This window comes from Rhamphochromis longiceps, linkage group LG6, assembly GCF_057381845.1.
Source record: "Rhamphochromis longiceps isolate RC_006_pf linkage group LG6, R_longiceps_female_GT1.1, whole genome shotgun sequence".
Lineage (NCBI taxonomy): Eukaryota > Metazoa > Chordata > Actinopteri > Cichliformes > Cichlidae > Rhamphochromis > Rhamphochromis longiceps.
The window spans coordinates 32,452,437-32,473,943 of NC_140562.1; the positions used below are offsets into that span (position 1 = coordinate 32,452,437).

Sequence of the window (21,507 nt, forward strand, 5' to 3'; positions counted from 1 at the left end):
CTGCTTCCCTCAGGGAAGAGCTACAGGTGCATCAGCACAAAGACGGACAGATGCAAAAATAGTTTCTTCCCAAACGCCATAACCACCCTGAACTCACACATGCACTGACAACACAGTTTCACCCCCCAATCCAAGGACTTTCCTCTATACACAGAATACACATCTACCATCACCACTGTGCAATACTTAATTTACATGCAATGTCCCACACTGTAAATGTATAAGGTTATGTCTTTATTTATTTTTCCCCCCAATTTGTATAATTGTACATTTTATTTATTTATTTTTGAATACTGTTCATATGTAAATAGTCACCCACCTTTTCCCACATGTCTGCATTGAGTATGAGATGCCCTGTATCTTATTGTACATGTGTATAGTGGCAATAAAAGGCATTCTATTCTAAAGCTGGGTCATGTAAAGGACATGGATGCAGAGCTCAGCAGAAAATCTGCAACAGAATTGCTGAAAAAGAAAAATTATGGTGTTGCAACACCCCACTCAAGGTCTAGACCTCAACCGGAAAAAAATGCTGTGGTAGAAACTTTACAGAGCTGTGCTGAAATTAATGCCCACAAACCTTAAGGAACTGAAGCCACAGTGTAAAGAAAAGTGGGCCAAAGATCCTCCACAATGATGTGAAAGACTGATAAAGTCCTACAGAGATGTACTACTTTATGTTATTGCGAAAAGCAGATCTAATAGTTACTGAATCAGAGGGTTCATTGGTTTCTGTGGTGGTAAGTAAGCAGGGGCAAATATGTAGCAAAAGGGTCAGTATTTTGAGGAACAGGAGGTTGTTTTTTCAGTGTTAAAAAAGGGAAACAGGAAAAAGAGAAATCAGTTTGTGGATGAGTTCAAAATATCATTATATGAGTACATTCCTTAATTTTATCCTGATAAAATAAAGAACAGCCTGAGATGGACTATGAAAATGTACCTGATACATCAGCAAGAAGTAAGTATCTTAAAGATTGTTTATTTGTTTCATTTCAGCTCGGTGTAAGTACGCGCTCCACCATCGTCCACCATCGTGGGCAGTGTCAGAAACAGGTGAAGGGTTTTGTTCAAAAACAAACAGATCCAACCAACTGTGTGGAGTTTCTTTTCATCTGCTGGCAGTAATATGAAAATACTTTTTAGACATTTGAGTCTTTTTGCTGTTTAATAAAGATGATTTTGTGTTTGTCTATTTGATTTCTGCACACAGAAAGAAAACTCTGCAGACTAGTTGTTCTGAGCTTTGGACTTCTGTTTATTCTTCAAGTTATTCTCAGCATTTCCCTGCGACTGGCTCTTCGTGAGTTCACTTACATTTTATCTGTAATGTAAAATTCATCATTTGAATAGTGTACGAACAGAAGTTAGAAATAATTACCATTACCATCGGAAAAACTGCAACTAACTCCACTTAATTCAAGTTTATTTTTACAGCACTCTATTATAACATCACAGTCTAATTACTTTGTCAGCAGTTTACTTAATGAGGCCAAAACCTCATATTATTATATAAGACTGGAATAATTTATAAAATAATTACAAAACACTTACAGCTGTCTGTCCACTCCTTTAATAAAGAAACGTGGCCCTCTAACACATACTATCACATCACTGTATAATTTCTTCACTACAAACTGTCTTGGCCTCCATCCATCTGTGGAATAACTGAATAAACTAAATATATCTAAATGCATCCTTTAACATAATGTTTTATTTCACATCAGACCAGGCCACTAAAAATGAGACTAAAGAAGAAGAGTCACTGAGGAGGAAGCTGAATATTTTCGGCAAGTATGATGCTGGAAATTAAGAGTCAAATCTTAAATATTAGCCCATTTTACTAATAGTATTATCATTAGTGAAGTAGATGAAACCGTTTTCTTTTATCTTTTTATGTTTACATTTTGAACAGATCTCAATACAGAACAAGGATGGGTATACTTCAGGGGTGATTTTTATTACATTTCTCATATTAAAAAGTCCTGGAGTGACAGCAGAGAGGACTGTTTGCAAAGAGGTGCAGACCTGGTGATTATCAGCAGCACAGAGGAACAGGTACAGACTGTAATTCTGAAATCTGCAAGAGTTGAAACAAAGTTTTAAGAACTGCAAGATTGCTAAGATTTATTTTCTTGATTCTTTTACTGGGAACAAGAACTTCATAAGGCTGTTCAGGCGTAACACGTGGATCGGACTGAGTGACACAGAGGAAGAGGGGACGTGGAAGTGGGTGGACGGGAGTTTGCTGAACAGCAGGTCCATACATTTTTAATTTTTAATAATAAATACTGATAATTTATAAATCAATCCTAATCTCAATAAAACTCCACAAAGCAGTAGTAATCACTCATAATAAAATCCTCCATCCATCAGCAGCAGCACTTTATTCATCCTCACTGTGTGTTGTGTAAATATACTTGAAGTAAATGTATTATAGTTCAAAATTGGTATGATATCAAAATATTCTTCTATTAGAATAGAATAGAACAGAACAGAATATATTTTAGTTTCACATGTAAATATAACTAAAATAACAACTATAAAAAAAACACATAAAAACTTTGTAGACATAAAAAACGAAGACGTAAAGTTGTCATGAATATTTCAATATCCACACAATGTTTATGCTCAAAAAGAAGTAGGAAGAAGTTTGCATTTATTTGTTCCCACCTCCTTATTTAAAATTCCATAATTTGCAAATCAGAATTCACAGTTTGGCTTATTATCCCACAATATACACGTTTAACTGCATAGAAGTCTACACTCATATAAAATACTCACATAAAAGAATTAAAGTTCAAAAACCAAAACATTTTTACATTTGCCAAACACCCCGTCATTAACACGCCACTAAAGCTGTGTGCTTTGTCCACATAATCTCTTTTATATTTGTTTTTAAACTGAGTTATGTTTGGGCATTGCTTCATATAGAATTACATCGATGTGACAGTTATCTTAATGAAAACTTTAAGTTTGGGTTACTCTCGCCTTGATCTATATAAGATGTCACACTAAAATGTTTTAGATCATCAAACAAATTTAAATTTTAGACAATGATAACACAAGTAAACACAGAATACAGTTTCTAAATGAGGGTGTTTATTAAGGGGGGAAGAATGCCAAACCTACACGGCCCTGTGTGAAAAAGTAATTTCATCCCTGTTTGTGGATAATGGCTCTCACTGTGGTTTGCAAGAGTCTCAAAGCCTTTGTAAACCTTTCCAGACAGATAGCTGTCAGTGACTTTGTTTCTCAGGTGTAACATGTAGGTTGGACAAAAATGCAAAACAGGAAACCAGGCAGGGGGTAAACACTTTTTTACACCTCTGTAAGCTATAGGATAAGTACTCACTATTCAGTGGGTGGATATCTGTGACTAAATATCTCTTAATGTGCAGTGGTATCTCATTTTGTGTAACTTGGGTTTTGTAATACGCACACACTTTGTTTTTATCACTATCTGCTTATTACTTTATTCAATTTTATTCAATTTTATTTATATACCACCAAATCACAACAGCAGGTGCATCAATGTGCTTTAGGATTAGGATTAGGGTTAGGATACCGTGTGTGTAGGACTTAAAGTCAGAGCTAATTTGAAGACTTTCTCCTTTGTTTATAAGTTGCTGAAATGCAAATCTTCATTTCAGCAACTTGGCTGAAAGGCAACTTTCTTTAGTTTCAGATACTGGCGAACCGGGGAGCCCAACAGCCTTGGAGACGAAGACTGTGGCGTGATGGCAGCCAATGACGAAGAAAACTGCTGGAATGACGCAAACTGCAGAGATGAAAACTTTTGGATCTGTGAAAAAAAGGTGGAACAGTGATCAGTAGCAGGAAAATTGTTCCATCACATACAGATGTTAACATGTTTGTCTCGACTGCTGGCTTGCTAGGTTGTGGAAAATCCTTTGAATTGATAATTTGTGAGTCTTTTATATCTGCTTTTAAATTTCTTAGGGAGACCTCTAAAGGGAAGTCTGCAGAGCATGTAGATGAAACCCTATTTATAAATTGCTGTTAAACATTAAGTTCCTGTTATTATTGTATACTTACTAACACATACATAGAGTTCCACTAGCTGATGCAATTTTTAAAATAATTCAAATGTTGAGAGAATACCAATATAATAGATGAGATTTTCTTTTATATTACATTTAAAGTTCCGAAGTTCTCACTTTGTTGTTTGAATAAACTCAGTTTTCTGGTTTTAACATTTTGTTTAATCAGGGTATGCTGTTGTAGGCTATTAAAGAACACTTCTTTGTTTCTGTTCCATAACAGAAGCTATAAATGCTACTAAGCCATCTTTCACATAACAACGCTAAGCCCTGACATCATATTACTGTAAATACAACAAGACAAAAGTCTCTGTACAAAAACAAACATCCTTGATTTGTGAGCATTAAGATATTGAAACATATTTTTCTCTCTATCTGCATGTAGCTTAACTTAATTTGAGTGTGTGAAGGAAAACTGTGCATTAAAGTGAACTTCCTTATATTAATGTTTCTCATTTCTGATGCAAAAGAAAAAGCCAAGAATAACAACATATACAAGAGCATTGGTGACTTTTACAAAGTATGCGCGTCAGCAGCCACTTTGTAACTTTGTATCTATCCTACTTGAGCAGTCAAGGCTTTTTGTTCACACACACACACATTCATACAGCTCTTTTTCTGTCGAACCAGTTTCTATTTAACACACATGAAAGCATGTTCCATATCTTGCTCAAGGACACTTTGACATGCAAACTGGAGTAGTTAATCAGAGCAGTTAATCCTGGAATATCTAGGATGGACAAAATTTCACAAACTGACTTGTTGTAATGGTGGCCATCTGGTTACAGCCAGATGGATAAAATCATGCTAAAAAGCCTCTATTGATCATATTAACTATGTATCACTCACACCGGAAAAAGAGAAGTATTGCAACATATTTTTGCATGTGAGATGTACACTTTCAAAACAGGACAGATGTACAGATGATACTCATCCTGTTCCTGTTCAGATGCTGCAATGATAAAAACCTGATGAAGCACGCATTAAGGAGCGATATCTATGACAGCTCTGTAGCGTTCTTATTTAGATATCATGCGCAAGTTCCTAAATGATCTTTAGTCAACACATCTGCTGTTTATTCTTAAGATTTAAAAAAAGAAAAGAAAAAACTTCACACCCAGTACACCTCTCACATCCGAATGAAATGTAACTGACATGAAATTAGAAGTGAGAACTTCTTTCTTTTTATCTTCTTCAGTGTCCCATCCCACAAGGCTCAGTTCAACTGTGCGGTATTTACCTTTTGGTGGTTCAGTCTTTAGTTATTTAAAGCAGAATGTAAAGTGTTATGTTAAGGCACTAACATGACACCATTATTTCATCTTACAAAGTTGTGCCAAAGCTCAGTGTTGGGCTTTAATTCAATGCTTTTGTTTAGTTAATCCTTCACCTTTATTTCTTTCTTAATAATGTTTTCTTATGTTGTTCATTTTAAATTCTTCTTTCTTGTGCTCCCTGTATGGGTCACAACAGAGGATCAGCTATCTATCCCCAGTATCCTCTTCGGTCACACCACCTCTCTACATGTCCTCCTTCACTATATTGATGAATCTTCTCTTCCTCTTTTCTTCTGCCTGGTAGCTCCATATTCAATATCCTTTGTCCTGTTTACTCTCTCTTCACCTCCAAAACAATCTTTAAATAGCCCAGTCCTATCTACACCACAGCAGGACAGCTTGAATTCACCTCCAATGCCCCTGCCTTTCCTTCCCTTCAACCTGGTTTCCTAAACACAACAGTATAACTACTTCCATCATATCTCCATCATACCTGTTTCTTTATCAGCCATAGTCCCTACATTTAAAGCCTTCGTGCTGTCTAAGCAGCTCTAACCTGTTTATCTGTGTCAATATCTGCATCCTGTGGTGTATAACACTAGACAGGGACAACAGATTTTTAAGGTTATGTGAGCAGCAGCATTGCAGTTCAGTGTTCACTCTGTTACTTGAGTTTCTCCTGGGCAGGTTGTGTAGAGAGCTTCATCCTCCCTCTGACGTAAGGAACAGCCAATGCTGTGGGGAGTGTGTTTCTTCTGCAACAATGTTTTGGTGGGTGGTACGTGTCAAAGTAATATCCACATGAATGCAGGAGTGCGATTGTGACTACTTTGTGATTGGGTGAATGATACTTGCGTTAGTGCTTACTATTACTATTACTATTTACTTTTTTAGTGGTCTTCCACTTTTCCTCCTTTCTGCTTGCTATATGTTCAGCATCTTTTGTCCAAGATATCCACTACAGAAGGACGAGAACGATATCAGAAGGACACCTCAGTCCTTCTGATGTACTTACTTGTAATCCTACCCCTCGTGGTACTGTTGTTGTCATTGTCTATGGAGGTTGGAGTATTGGTACCAGTAGGGGGCGGTACGTACCAATCGAAAGGCACTTCCGGAAACAAAGAACGAGCTAATGTCCAATCAGAAGACTTTTCACTTTCAAACGATGGTTCCTTCTCCCAGTTACCGAAAACCACAACAAAACGGATTGTAGCGCTCGGTCCAGGCGTTTACAGGACTCTCTTTTACAGCTAGTAGATTTTTGTCAGCCCCATCTGCCTGCTGCAGACAGCTGTTTCATGGGAACCCAGGAGGGAGAGAGAGGTAAGGCAGAAGACCCTCCAACTCCGGGGAAAGCTAATGACACGTAACGCTGACTTAGAGCTAACGTTAGCACACGGTTAAAGTTGCGACTCCTCACTTGTTAGTAAGCCTGGCTGATATAAGCGATTTATCCATATATTATAGAGAGAACCAGAGATGAAAACGTGGGCTCTGCTTATGTTGTTTTCTTAAAATGTTCACGTTCGTGTTAGCAAACATTAGCAGTCTTAGCTAGCTACTTTTGAGTTGTCTTAGCCGGTGAAGTTGCGTAAAAAACATAAAATATAACGAAACAGATGGCAGACAAATTTAGATAGTTTTTTGATTTCAGGACAAAACACGACTACTGATGTTATTTATTTAAAACTTAATTTGTTCCCATCAAATCAACAGTTTTAGCCGGCGGCTAGCGTAGATAGTAGGTAAAGACTACCCCCGCCCCGCTCTCAGACTTAAGTTTGCCGGGGGCGGTCGTGATTGAGGCAAACTTAAAAGGCGTTGTGATAGAAGAACCACTTAATGTCATTGAAATGAGTTGTACAAAAGTTAATTAAACTCTTCATGCTCGATAACCTCGATGTATTTTTTTTTAATTAAAGCGAGTTTTCCACTCGAAGTGATGACAAGGGCTCTGCTTTTGTAATTTCTTTTATACTCCATGATTACGTCAGAGAAATAAGTTCTCGAGTTGCTGTTATATGAATGAACGTGACTTCTCTTTTTTTTGTCTACAGATTGGGTTGATGTGGCAAATGATCTTCTCAGCAAATGTCACGTAAACCTGAGGCTGAAGAAACTTACGGACTGTAATGCAGATGTTTTCATTGCCCTGTATGAGAACATCCTGGGGGAGAAAGTTCCAGGTAAGAAGAAGTTACAGATCTGGCAGATGTCCACTTTTACATTTTTTTTAAGCAAAAGTGTAAAAATGTCTCTGTTCATACCTTTGTAACTCAGTATCTTGAGATTTTGACATGTCTAATGTCTATAGATGGCGGAGCATGGGGGGCATTACTGTTGCAGGTAATCATGTAATCAAGTAAGGGGGCTACAGTCTTAAGAGAAATTCCAGTTCCAGAGTTAACAGTACTATGGCATTAATCAAATTTACAATCTTTTAAACAATACTGACATTACAATCGTTTAACAAAAGTACTCACAGTATTTGAGAAAAACCTGGATAAATAAAAATTTAAAAACAAACCAATTCAAACAAATAAAAAAACTGGACTGCACTTGCTACAGGGAGTTAACTGAACTTTCATGGAAGGACAAAAGTAAAAGACAAGATGTGCTAAAAGGGAAATGAGTGAATTATTGCAAAACATATAATCCAGAACAATAATTGTTTAACTTTCATTATATGTGGAAGCAAAAGTTGTAATTCAAATTAAAATAAAATTATTGCACAGTCCAACTATGACTTTAGTTGGGAGATTAGTTTTGTAAGATTGCTTTCTAAGACCCTGTTTTCTTTATTGTTAAGTTGAAGGGGGAAGTTCAGCATGTATGCATTAATTAATTCATTGAGCATTTGGTTAATCAGATGCTTGTTTGTTTTTTATATGTTTAGATTATATTGCAGTGCCATGTAGTCAAGAGGAAGATGTCCACAATGTCCAATGTGTGATTGATTCTCTGTCCTTGGATTACCTTCAAATCAGCCTCTCACATATTACAGGTAAGAGAAAAAAAATAATTTGTAAAAACAAGGAGTTAATAATATAGGTTTAAAATTTTGAATGTGCATGTCAGAGAAGCGCAAATATGAATCACTGTTTCACATCTGTGCAACATTAACTTAAATGAAGTTGAGATCATCATGAAAGTCATTCAATTTGTACTGCATGGCAGATGTTGCAGAAACAAGACTTTAATGAGTATGAGTTTGTTTTCAGGAGAAAATGTTGTCAGAGGGGATAAAGAGTCGGTTAAGAACCTCTTGGAAATCTTTGATGGCCTCTTGGAATATCTGAACGAGGAGATAAATGACGGGTCGCCGAACAGTGGTAGGAAAATGAAATTGTTGCTTTTCCCTCATCTTTTCCTCATTTGCTTTTACTTTGAAAGGCAATTAAAACTATATGATTTCAAATGTCTATAGTGGCACAGCTTAGTGTTTCTAAAGGACTTTTGTAGTGTTTTTATACATTATAAAATGCTTTTTGTTAGGAGGCATAAAAGCTGCACTCCTGCCTCTCTTTGTTTGAGTAGAGTAGTTAAGTAGTAAAATTACAATCTGTCTTTTTTTTAGTGTTTGTCAGACATTTATAACTGTGACTCTTTGAGGTTAGCACTTTGACATTTGGTGAGGGGGGGTTTCTGACTCTGTATGAGTTTGTTTCTCTTTAAATTTCCATGAAACATGTTGTTATCACTACTTTTGCTCTCTTTTAAATTAGTGCCTTTTCTGTTTCTACCTCTGTCATTTGCAAAATTCATGTTTTTCAGAGGAGCAGAATGGCAGTCTCAGTGAGGATGCACACGGTGACATCAATGATCCGCCTGGATGTGATGCTACAGAGCAGAAGGAGACAAAGCTGGAGGTGGCGTCCTTGTCATCGAGTGCAGAGTAAGCACAGACATGTTTTATAGACTTTACACAAGTCTCAGTACAATGTAGAAGAATATTACTGTTTGTTTTCTTCCCATGAACCAAAACACCACTGACAGACAGGTCTGATATTGATGACTCAGACTGCCATCATTCAGCTTTAGAGCACATCCTGCTCTACACCCTGTTGACACAGCAGCCTTTTAACAGCAGTGTAAATAATAAAATGTTAATGGCTGTCATAATAGATGAAAGACATCAAAACATGTTTGAGTTTTTTTATGGTGCTGTTTGGACCACTGCTTTATTAATTCTCTTCAGAACTCTTAATATTCATGTTTTTTTAAGAATAATAAGAAATGAACAAAAGTACTGATACAGCACGTGTCTGAGTCATTCTACACACCCGTTATAATTACTGGTAATCTTTTCTAAGCCTTGTATCTTAAAAATATAATTAACTGGCATTTTAATGTCTAAGTTTAATTTTTTTCTAGACTTCTTGTGCTGCAGTTGAATTTAGTAGAAATTTGTCCTTATGGGTTGCCCACTCTAATCATCTGAGAAAGAGAGATACGCACGTGCTGTGAAGATTACAGAGGTGGCTTGTTAAAGTTGAAAAACTTGTCGGTAATTAATCTGATACAGTCTGAATGCTCTCATTATTCAGGTCTGCCGTCCAGTCCAGTAAACAGTCCATCCACTCCTGGAATGGTGAGGAGGTGGGGTCAGCCAGCGAGCTCATCGGGCTGGGCGTGTCTGCGCGCACATTCATAGATAAAAAAGAAGGTAAGGCTTGCTTTGCCTCAATGACAGTGATTGTTTTGGGGATAATACTTTATTTCTTTGTACATATAACAAAAAATTATAATTTTCCACAGTTTCTTCAAAAAATTTTGTGTTTGATATTTTGGAAATGTATAAGAAGACATAGACAGTTTGATGCTTTATTAAAAGTCCAGGTGAGCTACCTTTTAATCCAAGGACTGGCTGTCCCTCCCCCAACCTCAGATGCAGCAACCACCTCTGGTCCTGTGGACAATGATGAAGCTCCACAGACTGAACCAATATACTCAGCCATTGCACTGCAGCCACCAAACCAGTCCAACACTCCCCACACTCCCATTGTAGGCCCTCACTTACCCGATCAACTCCCCACAGCTGCTGGTGTCAAAGAACAGCACACAGAGGAGGAAGTCAGCCTCATCACTACAGAGGTATCCTTTAAATACAGTATGATAAGGTTGAAGTGTTTTATGTGTTCTGTCTGCTGTGAACTGCAGTTTAAAACGACATGCAAAGTTTTACAACTGGTGTGTTGTGTTAATATTCTATACTTTTCCTATCATACACACACTTCCCACTTTGGTGACTCCAATTCAAATAAAGGAAGGATGAGCTTATGCTGACTTGGCTTCTCTGACAACATAAGTTACTCCAGTAATGCACTTCATTTTGACGTTCACATTTTCTGAATGTCTTCAACATTCACTTGCTGAACCTTTATATATATTTGTGTTTTGAGTATCTGTTGTCTGCAAGCAGAACTTGGTTATAAGATAATATCTGCTAAAAGATTAGCATTTTTCCAGCATGTTTCAAGTCGGTTTACATCTGTTCATCACTTAATGAGGAAGTCTCTGGAATCAGGAAGTGCCATGTTTATGCTGTTGTGATCTGTAAAACTATCTATGCTAACAGGTCTGACGTGAGTCTGACCTTCTACAGCACAAAGTACACAGAAACAAGCACCAAGTTAATTTTCCCTTATCTTTCTTCTGAGTAGTTTTTTTTGTACTTTGATTATCAGCCCTTGTATTAGATTCTAAAAAGCCTTCTTAGGTTTCTGATTATTTTGTAGAGTTGAGTTTTGAGTGCTGCAGATTATGTTTAGTGCTAAATCTAAGTCTTTGTAATGAATGTGAATGACTTCTGCTCAGTTTTGCCTAAAACTCTTTATGCTTTCTCCTTATTTTTTCACTCCTCTTTTCACAGACTTCAAAACTAGTGGCTGAAACTAATGGACTACAGTCTCCTACCCACTGCCAGTCCCCTGGTGAGTCAAAGCACACCACAGTCGATAAGGACACAATTTCAAGTGAATTGTGATGAAAGTGATGAAAACATGATTGGAGATTAAGTGAAGCATCACATAGTTTTGTTTAATTTTCAGCTGTAAGTGAGAAATCTTCAACCAGCCAGCAGAGAGTTGAGACAGAAGTGGAGGGAGAGACGCTGGAGGTGAGAGTGCAAGCAGTAAGACTTCACTTGTACCAATTTTACAGTTTTAATATACCATCTAATGGTAAATTGTAAACTTGTGTGCTAGATGTGGTGGTTAATTAGCATGTACAGTAATACTCAGATACACAGTTTAAGTCAAATTGACGCTTTTCTTCTTTCTATTCTTAGCCGACTAACGGAGGTCCCAGGAGGGTTTTATTCCGAACACAACCAGATGTGCTTTTCCTCACCCTGCAAGATGGGACGACACCTGCCACCCCTTCTCCACCAGACACTGAAGAGGAAGATGAGGAGAATTTGAGTTGCACACGAAGATTAAAGGACAGAAGGATACACTGTAGAGAAAGAACTGCTCTCAAGGAAGACTTTGTAACTCACCCTGAGAGGTAAACCGAATAGAAGAAAGCTATGGGGAAAAAACAGAATCTATCACAGATTCAGATTGTTATGTGGAGGCAGTGTGGTGAATGTTATGCTTTTGATTTCCTAACTATCTTCTTTATGCTATATATTATTGCCCTGGCCAAGCAGTAGCAGGACAGCACAAGAGGATTTTGAAGAGCCTCTGTCTTATAATCGAAAAAGGAACAAGCAGGCAGAACAAGAGTTGCATGAGATATCTGAAAACCTCTCCCATCGACTAGAAGAACTCGATCAGGTATGTTTGCATTTAGTTGACTGAAGTGATCAGCGAGTTCACAACTCAGTTGTGTCACTGTTCTCGAGTGAGTACTGGTTACGATATTTTAAGTCTTGTGTAATTAATGTAGATGCTTAAACGAGTTCTGGGGGAAACTGGAGAGTCCACCGAGGTCAGAGAGGAGGACAAGCAGTCGCACCACAGCGACAGCATCATGGAGCGTCGCAGGACTTCAAGACAGGACACAGGTGTGCACACATTTTTGAGCACAAACTTTGTTGTTGTTCTTTTCAATTTTGACAGTAAACTACTAACAAATGCCACAACTTTTATTATTAATTTTTACCACATCACATTGCCTGGTTGGTGAAAAAAGGATTTCCAGTTGATTTTAAAAATCTTGTTGTAGGTCTTTATATTGTTCTTAGAAAATACTATCTTAACTAGGGATGGGTACCGGTGTCCGGTGCCATGATGGCACCGGTTCTGACATAAACGGTAGTAACCAGACCGAAAAGCAGCGCACATTTCGGTGCTTTATTTCGGTGCTTTTTTTTCCTGAGCTGTGATACACTTTTAGCCAATCGTTTTACGTTTCCGAGGATAGTAGGCGGGGCCAGGTACGTACATTCTGTTAGCGCAGAGCTACAGATTAAAAATGTCCAAGGCGAAGCGGTTAAAAGTCTGGCTGTACTTCACAGCAAAATATGCAAACTCAGCAGCAACAAGTGCTTTAAGCTGATACTGTGATACTGTCAAAGGAGGTAACACCTCGAATCTCATGAAACACCTGGCGATGCATAGCGTTTTTTTAAAAGCCGAGAAATGCGCCGTATTTGATGGCAGCAGCAGCCGTTCTACTCTGCGTGAGTAGCTTAATGTTGTTCTTGTGTGATTTACGTTCAGTAGGCTAACGACGTTATTACATTAATGCATAAGGTGAACTAGCAAACACTGTCGTAGTTACATGCGGCTGTCTTCTTGTTTGATGGCAGATACTCTCTTCACCCTGGCCAAAAAGGCTAAAATGACCAAAGAAGAAGTGGAAAACAGTTAAACATGAGAGGTTTTTGGACAAAGTTTGTGTTTTTTCCATTGTTTAAGCACTGCTTCCAGCCAAGAGTGATGCCATATATGCCCCATAGCTGCAGAAAAGGCTAACATTGTTATCTTTTTACAAAAAAAAACAGCTGAACATGAGAGGTTTTTGGACAAAGTTTGTGTTCTCCATTCTTTAAGCACCGGTTTGAGCACCGTTTAAGCACCGGCACCGTTTCAAAAGTACCGATTTGGCACCGGTATCGGATAAAACCTAAACGATACCCATCCCTAATCTTAACCATTCTGGATCTCATGCAAATTAATGAAATTGGTGAAATACACATTTAACTGTTTCAGGAGCACCTGATTTTGAGTCTACCCACCGAGCACGCTCCTTATCCCCTTCCCCTCCACGAGTCCGTCGTTCCCTGCAGGGACAGCTGGAGGATGTGATGGCAGAGGCTCTTAGCTTGGATGATGGGAGACAGTCCAAACTCACAGCGTCTGATCGATCAAGGCGAGGAGAGCTACACCACAGACCATCTCACAGAAAACATGACAAGGTACAGTACTAGTGCACTAAATATTACAAGATAATCAATTAGATGCTAAACTGACTTTTAAGAGTAGTTAAAGGACAATAATGATCAAATTTAGTCATGAACGTTTTTGCAACTGAAAAAAAATGTCATATTTGGCAAATATACTGTGCAAATTTAAAGATGCCATACGCAAATGTGAGCAATATGGTGAAGTTGCTTGATTACTTTCATATGCTTTGAAAATAAAATGATTATTTCTCTTTTTCAGTATCTGGAGAACGAAGCGTACGAGGAAGAGCTAAAAAGATATGAAGAAAAAGAACGTAAAGAGTTAGATAAGGCTCGCATCAAAGCTCAGGAAGCTGTAAGTTATAAATCTACGGTTTTCTGTTAAAGATTATTTAATTATTAAAAAAGTAAAACCTACCCTGGGTCCAAAAAAAAAAGAAGAAAAAAAAGATGGTATATTCTAAATAATAGGTAGACCTTTGAGATAACATAAGTAGAAAAAAAAATCTCTAATGTCTGCGGAGGGAAAGCATATTGGTTCACAGAGAATACAAAGTTGAATCTATTTAAACAAAAATCAGTGAACTATGGTACAGTAAATGTTTTGGGATGCATTCAAAGAAAATTTCCAAATAAGTAAATGAAAAAAAATTACTAGAAAAATAAAAACTCCCCTTAATTTTAGGCGTATTTTACTTAAGACTTTTATAAACATAAACAACAAGATTTCCCTTTTAAAGCAGCGGTCCCCAACCCCCGGGCCTCGGACTGGTCCCGGTCCGTGAGTCGTTTGGTACCGGGCCGCGAGAGTTGAGGCTCGTGTGTGAAATGTATGGTTTTCAGGGTTTTTATCGGTTTTCAGCGTTATTTTGTTATCGTTTTTATCGTTAACTCAGTTTTCCTGGGTCTTTTCACGTGTGTTATGAATAAATCTTCTTTTTTTTCGGTACCGGTACTAGTTTTATTTTGTTGTATTTATCCGCGACACCTTAAAGGCCGGTCCGTGAAAATATTGTCGGGCATAAACCGGTCCATGGCGCAAAAAAGGTTGGAGACCGCTCTTTTAAAGCAATATGTCAAAATGTTAAAGAAGCAGTTATATTAATCTCTGTGAATCCTTCTGTTTAGTTGTGAGCGTAGAGTCGTTTGTTCTAGTTTACTAAACTAGGACTGTGTGTGTGCAGGAGCGAGAATACAGAGAGGCCATACTAAAGGATGTTTCGCCAGACCCCAGACCCTCACCAGCTAAAGTGAAAGCTCAGCATAAATCACAGCGTACTGCACAAACCACTCCAGGGCAGAGACGACTGGAGGCTCCCAGGAAAGCTCCATCAAGTAAGTTGTGGGTGAGGCTGAGGGTTTGGAAACTGTTCTGTTTGGCTGTGATCACTCAGCTTTAGCATTAACCAGTGTTTAGGTTTTATGAATGTTTGTATTTCGGGCTGGCTGGCCCTCTGATAATCACAGAAATAGCACTTCTGGTAGATTCAGAGGTAAGGACACCAAGTGAGTTTGCTGCTGCAGCACTTTCTGTTGGACATTAGGCAAGTCTTCATCAGCTGAATGGACTCCTCATCTACTGTGTAATGTGGAGCTTTTCTGAAATGCATCAGAAAAAAGAGCTGAGAAACAAAAGGACTGATCATCTACAGATGGTGAAATACAGGAGACGGTGGAGTGGAGGATGGAGTTCAGAGTACTTGAGTATAGTTGAATGATGTAAAGCAAAGCTTAGAAAGAGTTGCTGAATGTGATCACTGCTTACTTAATTCTCTGGCAGATTTACTTGAAGGTCTTTAAACTAATGTCAGGATGCTAATGTCTTTATAATGGCTTTATAACTTCATAGCCTTTAAATGGTTGAAGATATGGAACGTTTGGCAAATTGATTTTAGATTGAGAAGAAACAGATATTTTTTAAAAATGGCGAAGGAAAAAGTGTTTTGGTGATGGGTCTAAATTCAGAAGATTTGGGCATGCTGAAGCAATGATTCTCTTTTGGTGAGTGTTCTCGTTTGTGTGTTTGTTGTTTCCGTTTGTCAGTGGGTTGCTTCTTGATGCTAAGAATGAAGATGAAGAGACTAGCCTGAAACATTTGTGGACATTTACCAATAAATTGACACAGATATTACAACGCCTCTGTATCTTCCACACTGCAAATATCACATGTTATGCATGACTATTACACAGGTTTGGCTGTGTAAATCATTCATAGCGATGCACAGAGAATCCAAATTAGATGGAAGTAGATTATTCACCAACGCCCGTGTGCATCTGAACTGACCTGACGGTTGGTCCCTTACTTCCTTGTCGCCATGGCAACAGTACCAACCGAAAACACATACTTTAAGACAGACCGGGTCATAATGTATTATTGTTACACTCAAACATTGCAACTATTCTTTCTGTATTTGCTTTTGTTGTGTGGAAGTGAACCTCTGTTATTGTCTGTCTTTCTTTAACACTCCCCCCGACTTTGCTAGAAAAAGTAATGAGGTCAAGGAAAACAATGCTTTAGGAAATATCCTATATCCTGTGATCCTCGGATAATGAGTGCACACTCATACCAGATTTCAATTCGCTGATAAATAACATTTACATAACTTGCACCACTTCTAAACAGAGAGTTAGTTTAATTTTGTGTGAGAGTTGTTCTGCAGTCTTGTATTCTTAGTTTAACCTTTAAAACTGTGGTTTTGAGTTTTTGTTTAATCTAGTTTCCTTACTGGGTTCCTTGGGGATGGTTCAACTAGTATCTCTTTTTGAGCCACAGGTTTCTATCTGAGATTCAAAAAGAGAGAATCATCAGCTGCATTTCCTGTAATTTGTGGTAGTTTTTCCAGACATAAATGTTGAGTATCTTGTGACTTTGTGATGGCTGAAGTTTCCACCCCTTGGGCGTGTAGGCACATAATGTTGACATGTAAACCTGATGATGTCCCTCTGAAGAGCTACTCACTGTGTCTAACTTTAGAATCTGAAGAAAAGATGAAAAGTGTCTGGATATAGGACAAGTAATGACATTCTTGTAAAGCCCCACATAAAAAGGCACACACACCAGGTTTGATGTTGGCTTCCCTGTTGAGCTGATGTTTGAGTTGTAAACAGAAAAAGACTTAATCCAATTAGACACGTTTCTGGTTAATCTGCTTTGGAATGGGTATAACTTTTATTCTTATTGTAGTAAATGCCATCCGTGGAGTCTAATAAAAGAGACGGATATGTTGAATGGAGGATTGCACTGAAGTACGTTAGTTGTTAGTTTGTCACAAACAATAAATAAATGTTCTTCTCTGTGCTTCATGTGTCTCTACAGTGAGAATAATGGAGAATGAGCTGCTCCCGGTGCTCCGGAATGAGTTGCCTCACCTTCACATCTCACCTCACGCCCTGGGTCGAATGTGGGAGCAGCAAATGCAGCAGGTGGACAGACTCCACGTAATGTCGTCCAATCACAGTCGGCATCGCAGCAAACTCTCCAGAGAGGTAGGACAGTGGTCATTACATGTCTGGTGCATTTTTGACCTGTACTAGATCATCTGATGAATGGCCTCATTAATAAATATGTAATTAAACTTCCAGTTGGAGGAAGCTCAGAGGAAACACGATCTGCTGGCTGAGCTCGTTCATAAAGGACAGGACCACAGCAGGCGCCTGGTGAGCTTTAACATATCAGACAGTTACACTACAGTCCACTGCTGTCCCTTTTTCAAAACTAAACCTGATCCTACACATTTCGACCAAACATCGTCTGGTGCAGGTGCCAAAAACCTGGCAACACTGAGTAAAAATCATTTCTCAAACCTTTCAACATAAAAGACACCAAAGTCAAGCTGGCTCTGCAATGGCGTCCTGTTGCTGTGCAAAAAAAAAGTGCAGGACACATGCTCTACCTGCCTGTGCTGGACAGCATTTCTCTAACTGACCTTTCGATCATTTAGAGAGACTTCAAAGAGCGAATCCAGCAGCAGAAGTCGACGCAGAACAGGCTGAGGGACCAGAGACAGCAGATAGCTCGAGCCAAGAAGTACCACAACGACTATCATGTTCAGCACCGAGCCCGCCTCATGAGGGCTCGCACCAAGGAGGAGAGGGTGGGTACTGAAGGGACAGTTTAGGACTAAAGACAAGTAATTATTTACTCATAATCATGATGTTCCTCTTTGTTTTAAAAATGTGCATGCTGGTGCCTGATGTGATATTAACAAACTCACCGTGTGACAGCATAAAGACATTTTATTGCTGTAAAGGTAGAAATGTATCCACTGATCTCAGTTAACAAGCTGAAACAGTAAATGCTGGATTTATTTGACGGCTTCTACTTTCTACAGTGGACTTAATATCGTACCTACCATTGTACCCTCATCCATGTCCCCTGAGTCCAGACTGTTTCTGACTCTAAGCAATAAAGTTTGAAACGTGCCCTGAAAAATTCTTAACATCAAATACTGGTGTGGGTGTTTGAAAGGAGCAGTACAGGAAATTTGAGCCACCAGCTTATTTTCCCATTTTCAGCAGCTCCCTGTAAATAGATAAATATGAAAATGAAAAAAGGTTTACAACAGATATTTATAGTTACTGGACTGCTGTAGATTATTTATTATTTATCAAGTAGGCTTCAGTAAAGTTTGGGCTAATTTGAGTGATGACTAAAGTGTGTCTGTGTGTGTTTGCAGATGTTTCGGCAGCTATTCGACGAGGGTTTGGAGATACAGAAGAATCGGTTGAGAGAGCAGAGAGCTTATGCCAGAGAGCAGCGACTGGAACAGCAGAGACGACACGAGGATCAGATCAAGTCCATGGAGAACTATTATAAAGATCAGGTAAGATGCAGCTTTCTGCCATTTCAAAATAAAGGCGATGACACACCCGTTCCAGGTGAAGTCGGTGATGTGCTGTCTCTCTTTCAGTTTTCACTGCTAGCTGAAAAACTTGCACAAGAGCGGCAGGACATCCAGGTTCGGAAAAAAGCTCAAGAAAAGGTAATTTATATACTTGTTACTGCTGCTTATTGTTAATTTAAATATTTGTTAGAAAGTAGGAAAATTAAATGTTCAAATTGCACCTGATCCCGTCAAAACGCATTAAAGAAATCAATGTAATTTGCTATACGGTCCAGCAGAGGGCACCCTTTAAACTCACCTGCATGCTCTGCAGGTAGAGAATGCAGTACCGCAGCAATTGTCCAGAAATCCAAACAAATAGTTGTCAAAACCAGGCAGCAGCATCAACTGTACATTTTTTTTTTTTTTTTTTGCACACCCAGTTTCTCACAACCATAAAAAGCATTTGTATAAAAGGAAATGCAGCGATTTGAAATTATTTTTGGTAGAAGTTTTTCAGGATGAAGACAGAACTGGGTCCCAGCTGTAGGACATCCAAGAGGGAATTGTATAAACTGTATAGAGTTTTTATGTGATTTCATGTGAATCCACAGATTTTCCTGTGCATGGTATGCAGCATATCAAAACTAAATATATTACACTGAATTTTCTCAGTCCACTCTTAGAGATCCTCATAAACCACAGTTCTTTGCTGTTGCACTGTAGTCATGGAAACTGCAGGACAAACAACATACACAGTTTATATGCCAGAAAACACAAATGATCAATCATTTAAATAATTTAAAGATTTACAGTTTATTTTCTTTCTTTTTTTCCCCGCAGGCACTGCTGAAGATGAAGCGAGAGCTGCGTTCCAGGATGGAGCGTGAAATCGGCGAATTGCAAAGAATCATAATCCAGAACAACGAGGACGACTACTTCCAGGAGCTGGAGATCCAGAGGCTGCGTAATCGGGTTCGGATGGCCTCCTTCCAGTACAACACTAGCTATCTGCACTGACCAAGGAAGACTCGGGTCTGACTGGTTTGAATCAAAGGACTTTCTGCCATTCACAGCCAACGGTACGAGAACTCGATGAACAGTACGATCTACTAAGGCGTCCTCCTTCAGAGCTTTGCACAGGAAAAGGATTTTCTCTTTGTAAGAACTTGTTCATGTGCTGATTATTGATTACTGATGAACTGAACACACTCTGACTAAATGTAGCTATTGGCTAGTTTGGCTAGCTCTTCCGCTCTCACCTCAGCTGCTGATCTTAAAAAGACACCTTGGACTCTTTCTGGGTGGGTTTTTGGTACTTGATAACTAAGAATGTTTTAACTCCTTCACTGTGCAGTCTTTGTGTTGTTAATGTAGCAAAAAACCTAGCAATGTTCTTCCTCTTGCCAAATAAGGACCACAGATGCAAAGTTAAGTATGAACGTCACAGACTGACGACTCTTAACATTTTTCCTTTTATGTGCAACATCTTCCTTAATATTTTAACCATGCCAGTGGATTATTTATTTTTTAACTTTAATGTTTGGATTTTAATTAACCTGGTTTGCTTTCTCATCACCGGGGGTAGCGATAATCAGTCTTTAATGATCCTTTAATTTCCTCAGCTCAATTGTGATTGTTTTTTTTTGTTTTTAACCTCAGCTGAACTTGAAAGCTTTGGACTGATGCACAAAGGTTTCCTCCATTAAAAACACCGTCTACTGACACTGTATCGTTTCTATGAGCACACACACAACGACTGTCAGCACCTATTAAATGTGTGAGTGTGACTTGAATGATACATAGATGCCTAATACAGTCAACTGAATGATCATAAACATACTGTGAAGGATGAAAGTTGCTGTTTTAAACCTGAGGTAAGATTTATTTATTTATTTATTTTGGTTAAAGTGAAGAGGAGACTGTGGCTCAGGACGTAGACTAGGTCATATATTAATTTGAAAGTCAGCAGTTCAAGTCATCCAGGGGCAACCTCTAGACTTCAATCCCCATGTTAAGATGGACGGCATTAGAGCATTAACCTCTTGAAAGCCTACCAGGAGTAACCCTTGATGATCTTTTCTAAAATGAATGGTTTGTCGTGTTTCAGGCCTGTTACATGACTGGATGTGCAACAGAAGTTAGTGGGGGTGGTCTCTGCCTATGTAGCTATTCTTGGAAAACTACGACCACGAAAATAGTTTCCAAACTCTGACTTTATTGATACGTGCTGAGGTTAATTGTTTGATCTCTGGGTAGTTTCCCCCTTCATAACAACTCTGAGTGAGGTGGTGTGTTTTTAAATAACTCATCCACCCGTGTAATTCGGTTAGGGGTGTTGGCACATTAACTGTCAGGTGTACTAGGCTCCATCAACGTTTGTGAGATTGATCAGCAAAAGCATTTAAAATCTCTGAGTGCTCTGTGGGAGTGGGCAAGTGCCATTAAACTACCAGTCCATTTACCATGGCATGCAGAGGAAAACTGGGAAATCTAGAGGCCTTTGGATATATTATCTCCTTCCTGTCTGCCCTTAGTTTGCATAATGATTTCCAGTCATTATGCAAACATTATGCTACTAATGCACACTGCTTGTAGCCATTGCCAGATTTTGGATTTGTGGATACTTATAAAGCAGTGGGGTACACGCCCCCCCATTAAATTCACAGTTAATCGTACATCTTTAATAGCTATAAACAGACATAGAACTTCTCATTTTGATAACACCTTCCATACAAGGTAATAATCTTAAGCCCTCAGAGTATCTGAGTGCTGGTTATCGCCTCCAGTCATCTGTTGCCAAGTAGAATAAAATGCAACAGGTTTGCAACAAGAAGCTGGAAACATTTGGGCCTCTGCTCAGGCCTATTCCTAGATTATATGTATTATATGTACTGTAAGCATGCATTGCAGTTATCCTTCTATGTTCTAGTTTCCCTCAGCATGTATCACCTGGACAGTCACGCCAGTGAAGCTTAAAACCCTTAATG

The 21,507-nt window shown here is 38.6% G+C and overlaps 2 protein-coding genes across 4 annotated transcripts; both read left to right on the forward strand.

Annotated features, from left to right (window-relative positions):
- The first annotated feature begins 921 nt into the window (after window positions 1-921).
- Window positions 922-3,942, forward strand: LOC146668377 (C-type lectin domain family 4 member M-like). Its single transcript, XM_085408663.1, has 6 exons — window positions 922-958; window positions 1,211-1,300; window positions 1,725-1,787; window positions 1,913-2,055; window positions 2,156-2,256; window positions 3,680-3,942. The coding sequence occupies exons 1-6, from the start codon at window positions 922-924 to the stop codon at window positions 3,825-3,827; spliced, it is 582 nt and encodes a 193-aa protein (XP_085264789.1). The 3' UTR covers window positions 3,828-3,942.
- A 2,530-nt stretch (window positions 3,943-6,472) lies between these two features.
- LOC146668378 (centrosomal protein of 95 kDa-like) lies at window positions 6,473-20,193 on the forward strand. Of its 3 annotated transcripts, none has more exons than XM_085410278.1 (21): window positions 6,473-6,664; window positions 7,399-7,527; window positions 8,238-8,345; window positions 8,563-8,673; window positions 9,116-9,236; window positions 9,889-10,007; window positions 10,230-10,435; window positions 11,214-11,274; window positions 11,392-11,474; window positions 11,631-11,848; window positions 11,991-12,120; window positions 12,233-12,350; window positions 13,501-13,706; window positions 13,954-14,049; window positions 14,879-15,029; window positions 17,011-17,180; window positions 17,277-17,351; window positions 17,636-17,788; window positions 18,371-18,517; window positions 18,605-18,676; window positions 19,361-20,193. In XM_085410278.1, exons 1-21 carry the CDS (start codon window positions 6,640-6,642, stop codon window positions 19,535-19,537), a joined length of 2,676 nt encoding a protein of 891 aa, XP_085266404.1. In that variant the 5' UTR covers window positions 6,473-6,639; the 3' UTR covers window positions 19,538-20,193. The 3 variants fall into 3 exon arrangements, with proteins under 3 accessions (XP_085266404.1, XP_085266405.1, XP_085266406.1); XM_085410279.1 differs by having other exon boundaries at window positions 6,474-6,664; window positions 11,994-12,120; XM_085410280.1 differs by having other exon boundaries at window positions 6,474-6,664; window positions 11,392-11,459.
- The last annotated feature ends 1,314 nt before the right edge of the window (window positions 20,194-21,507 follow it).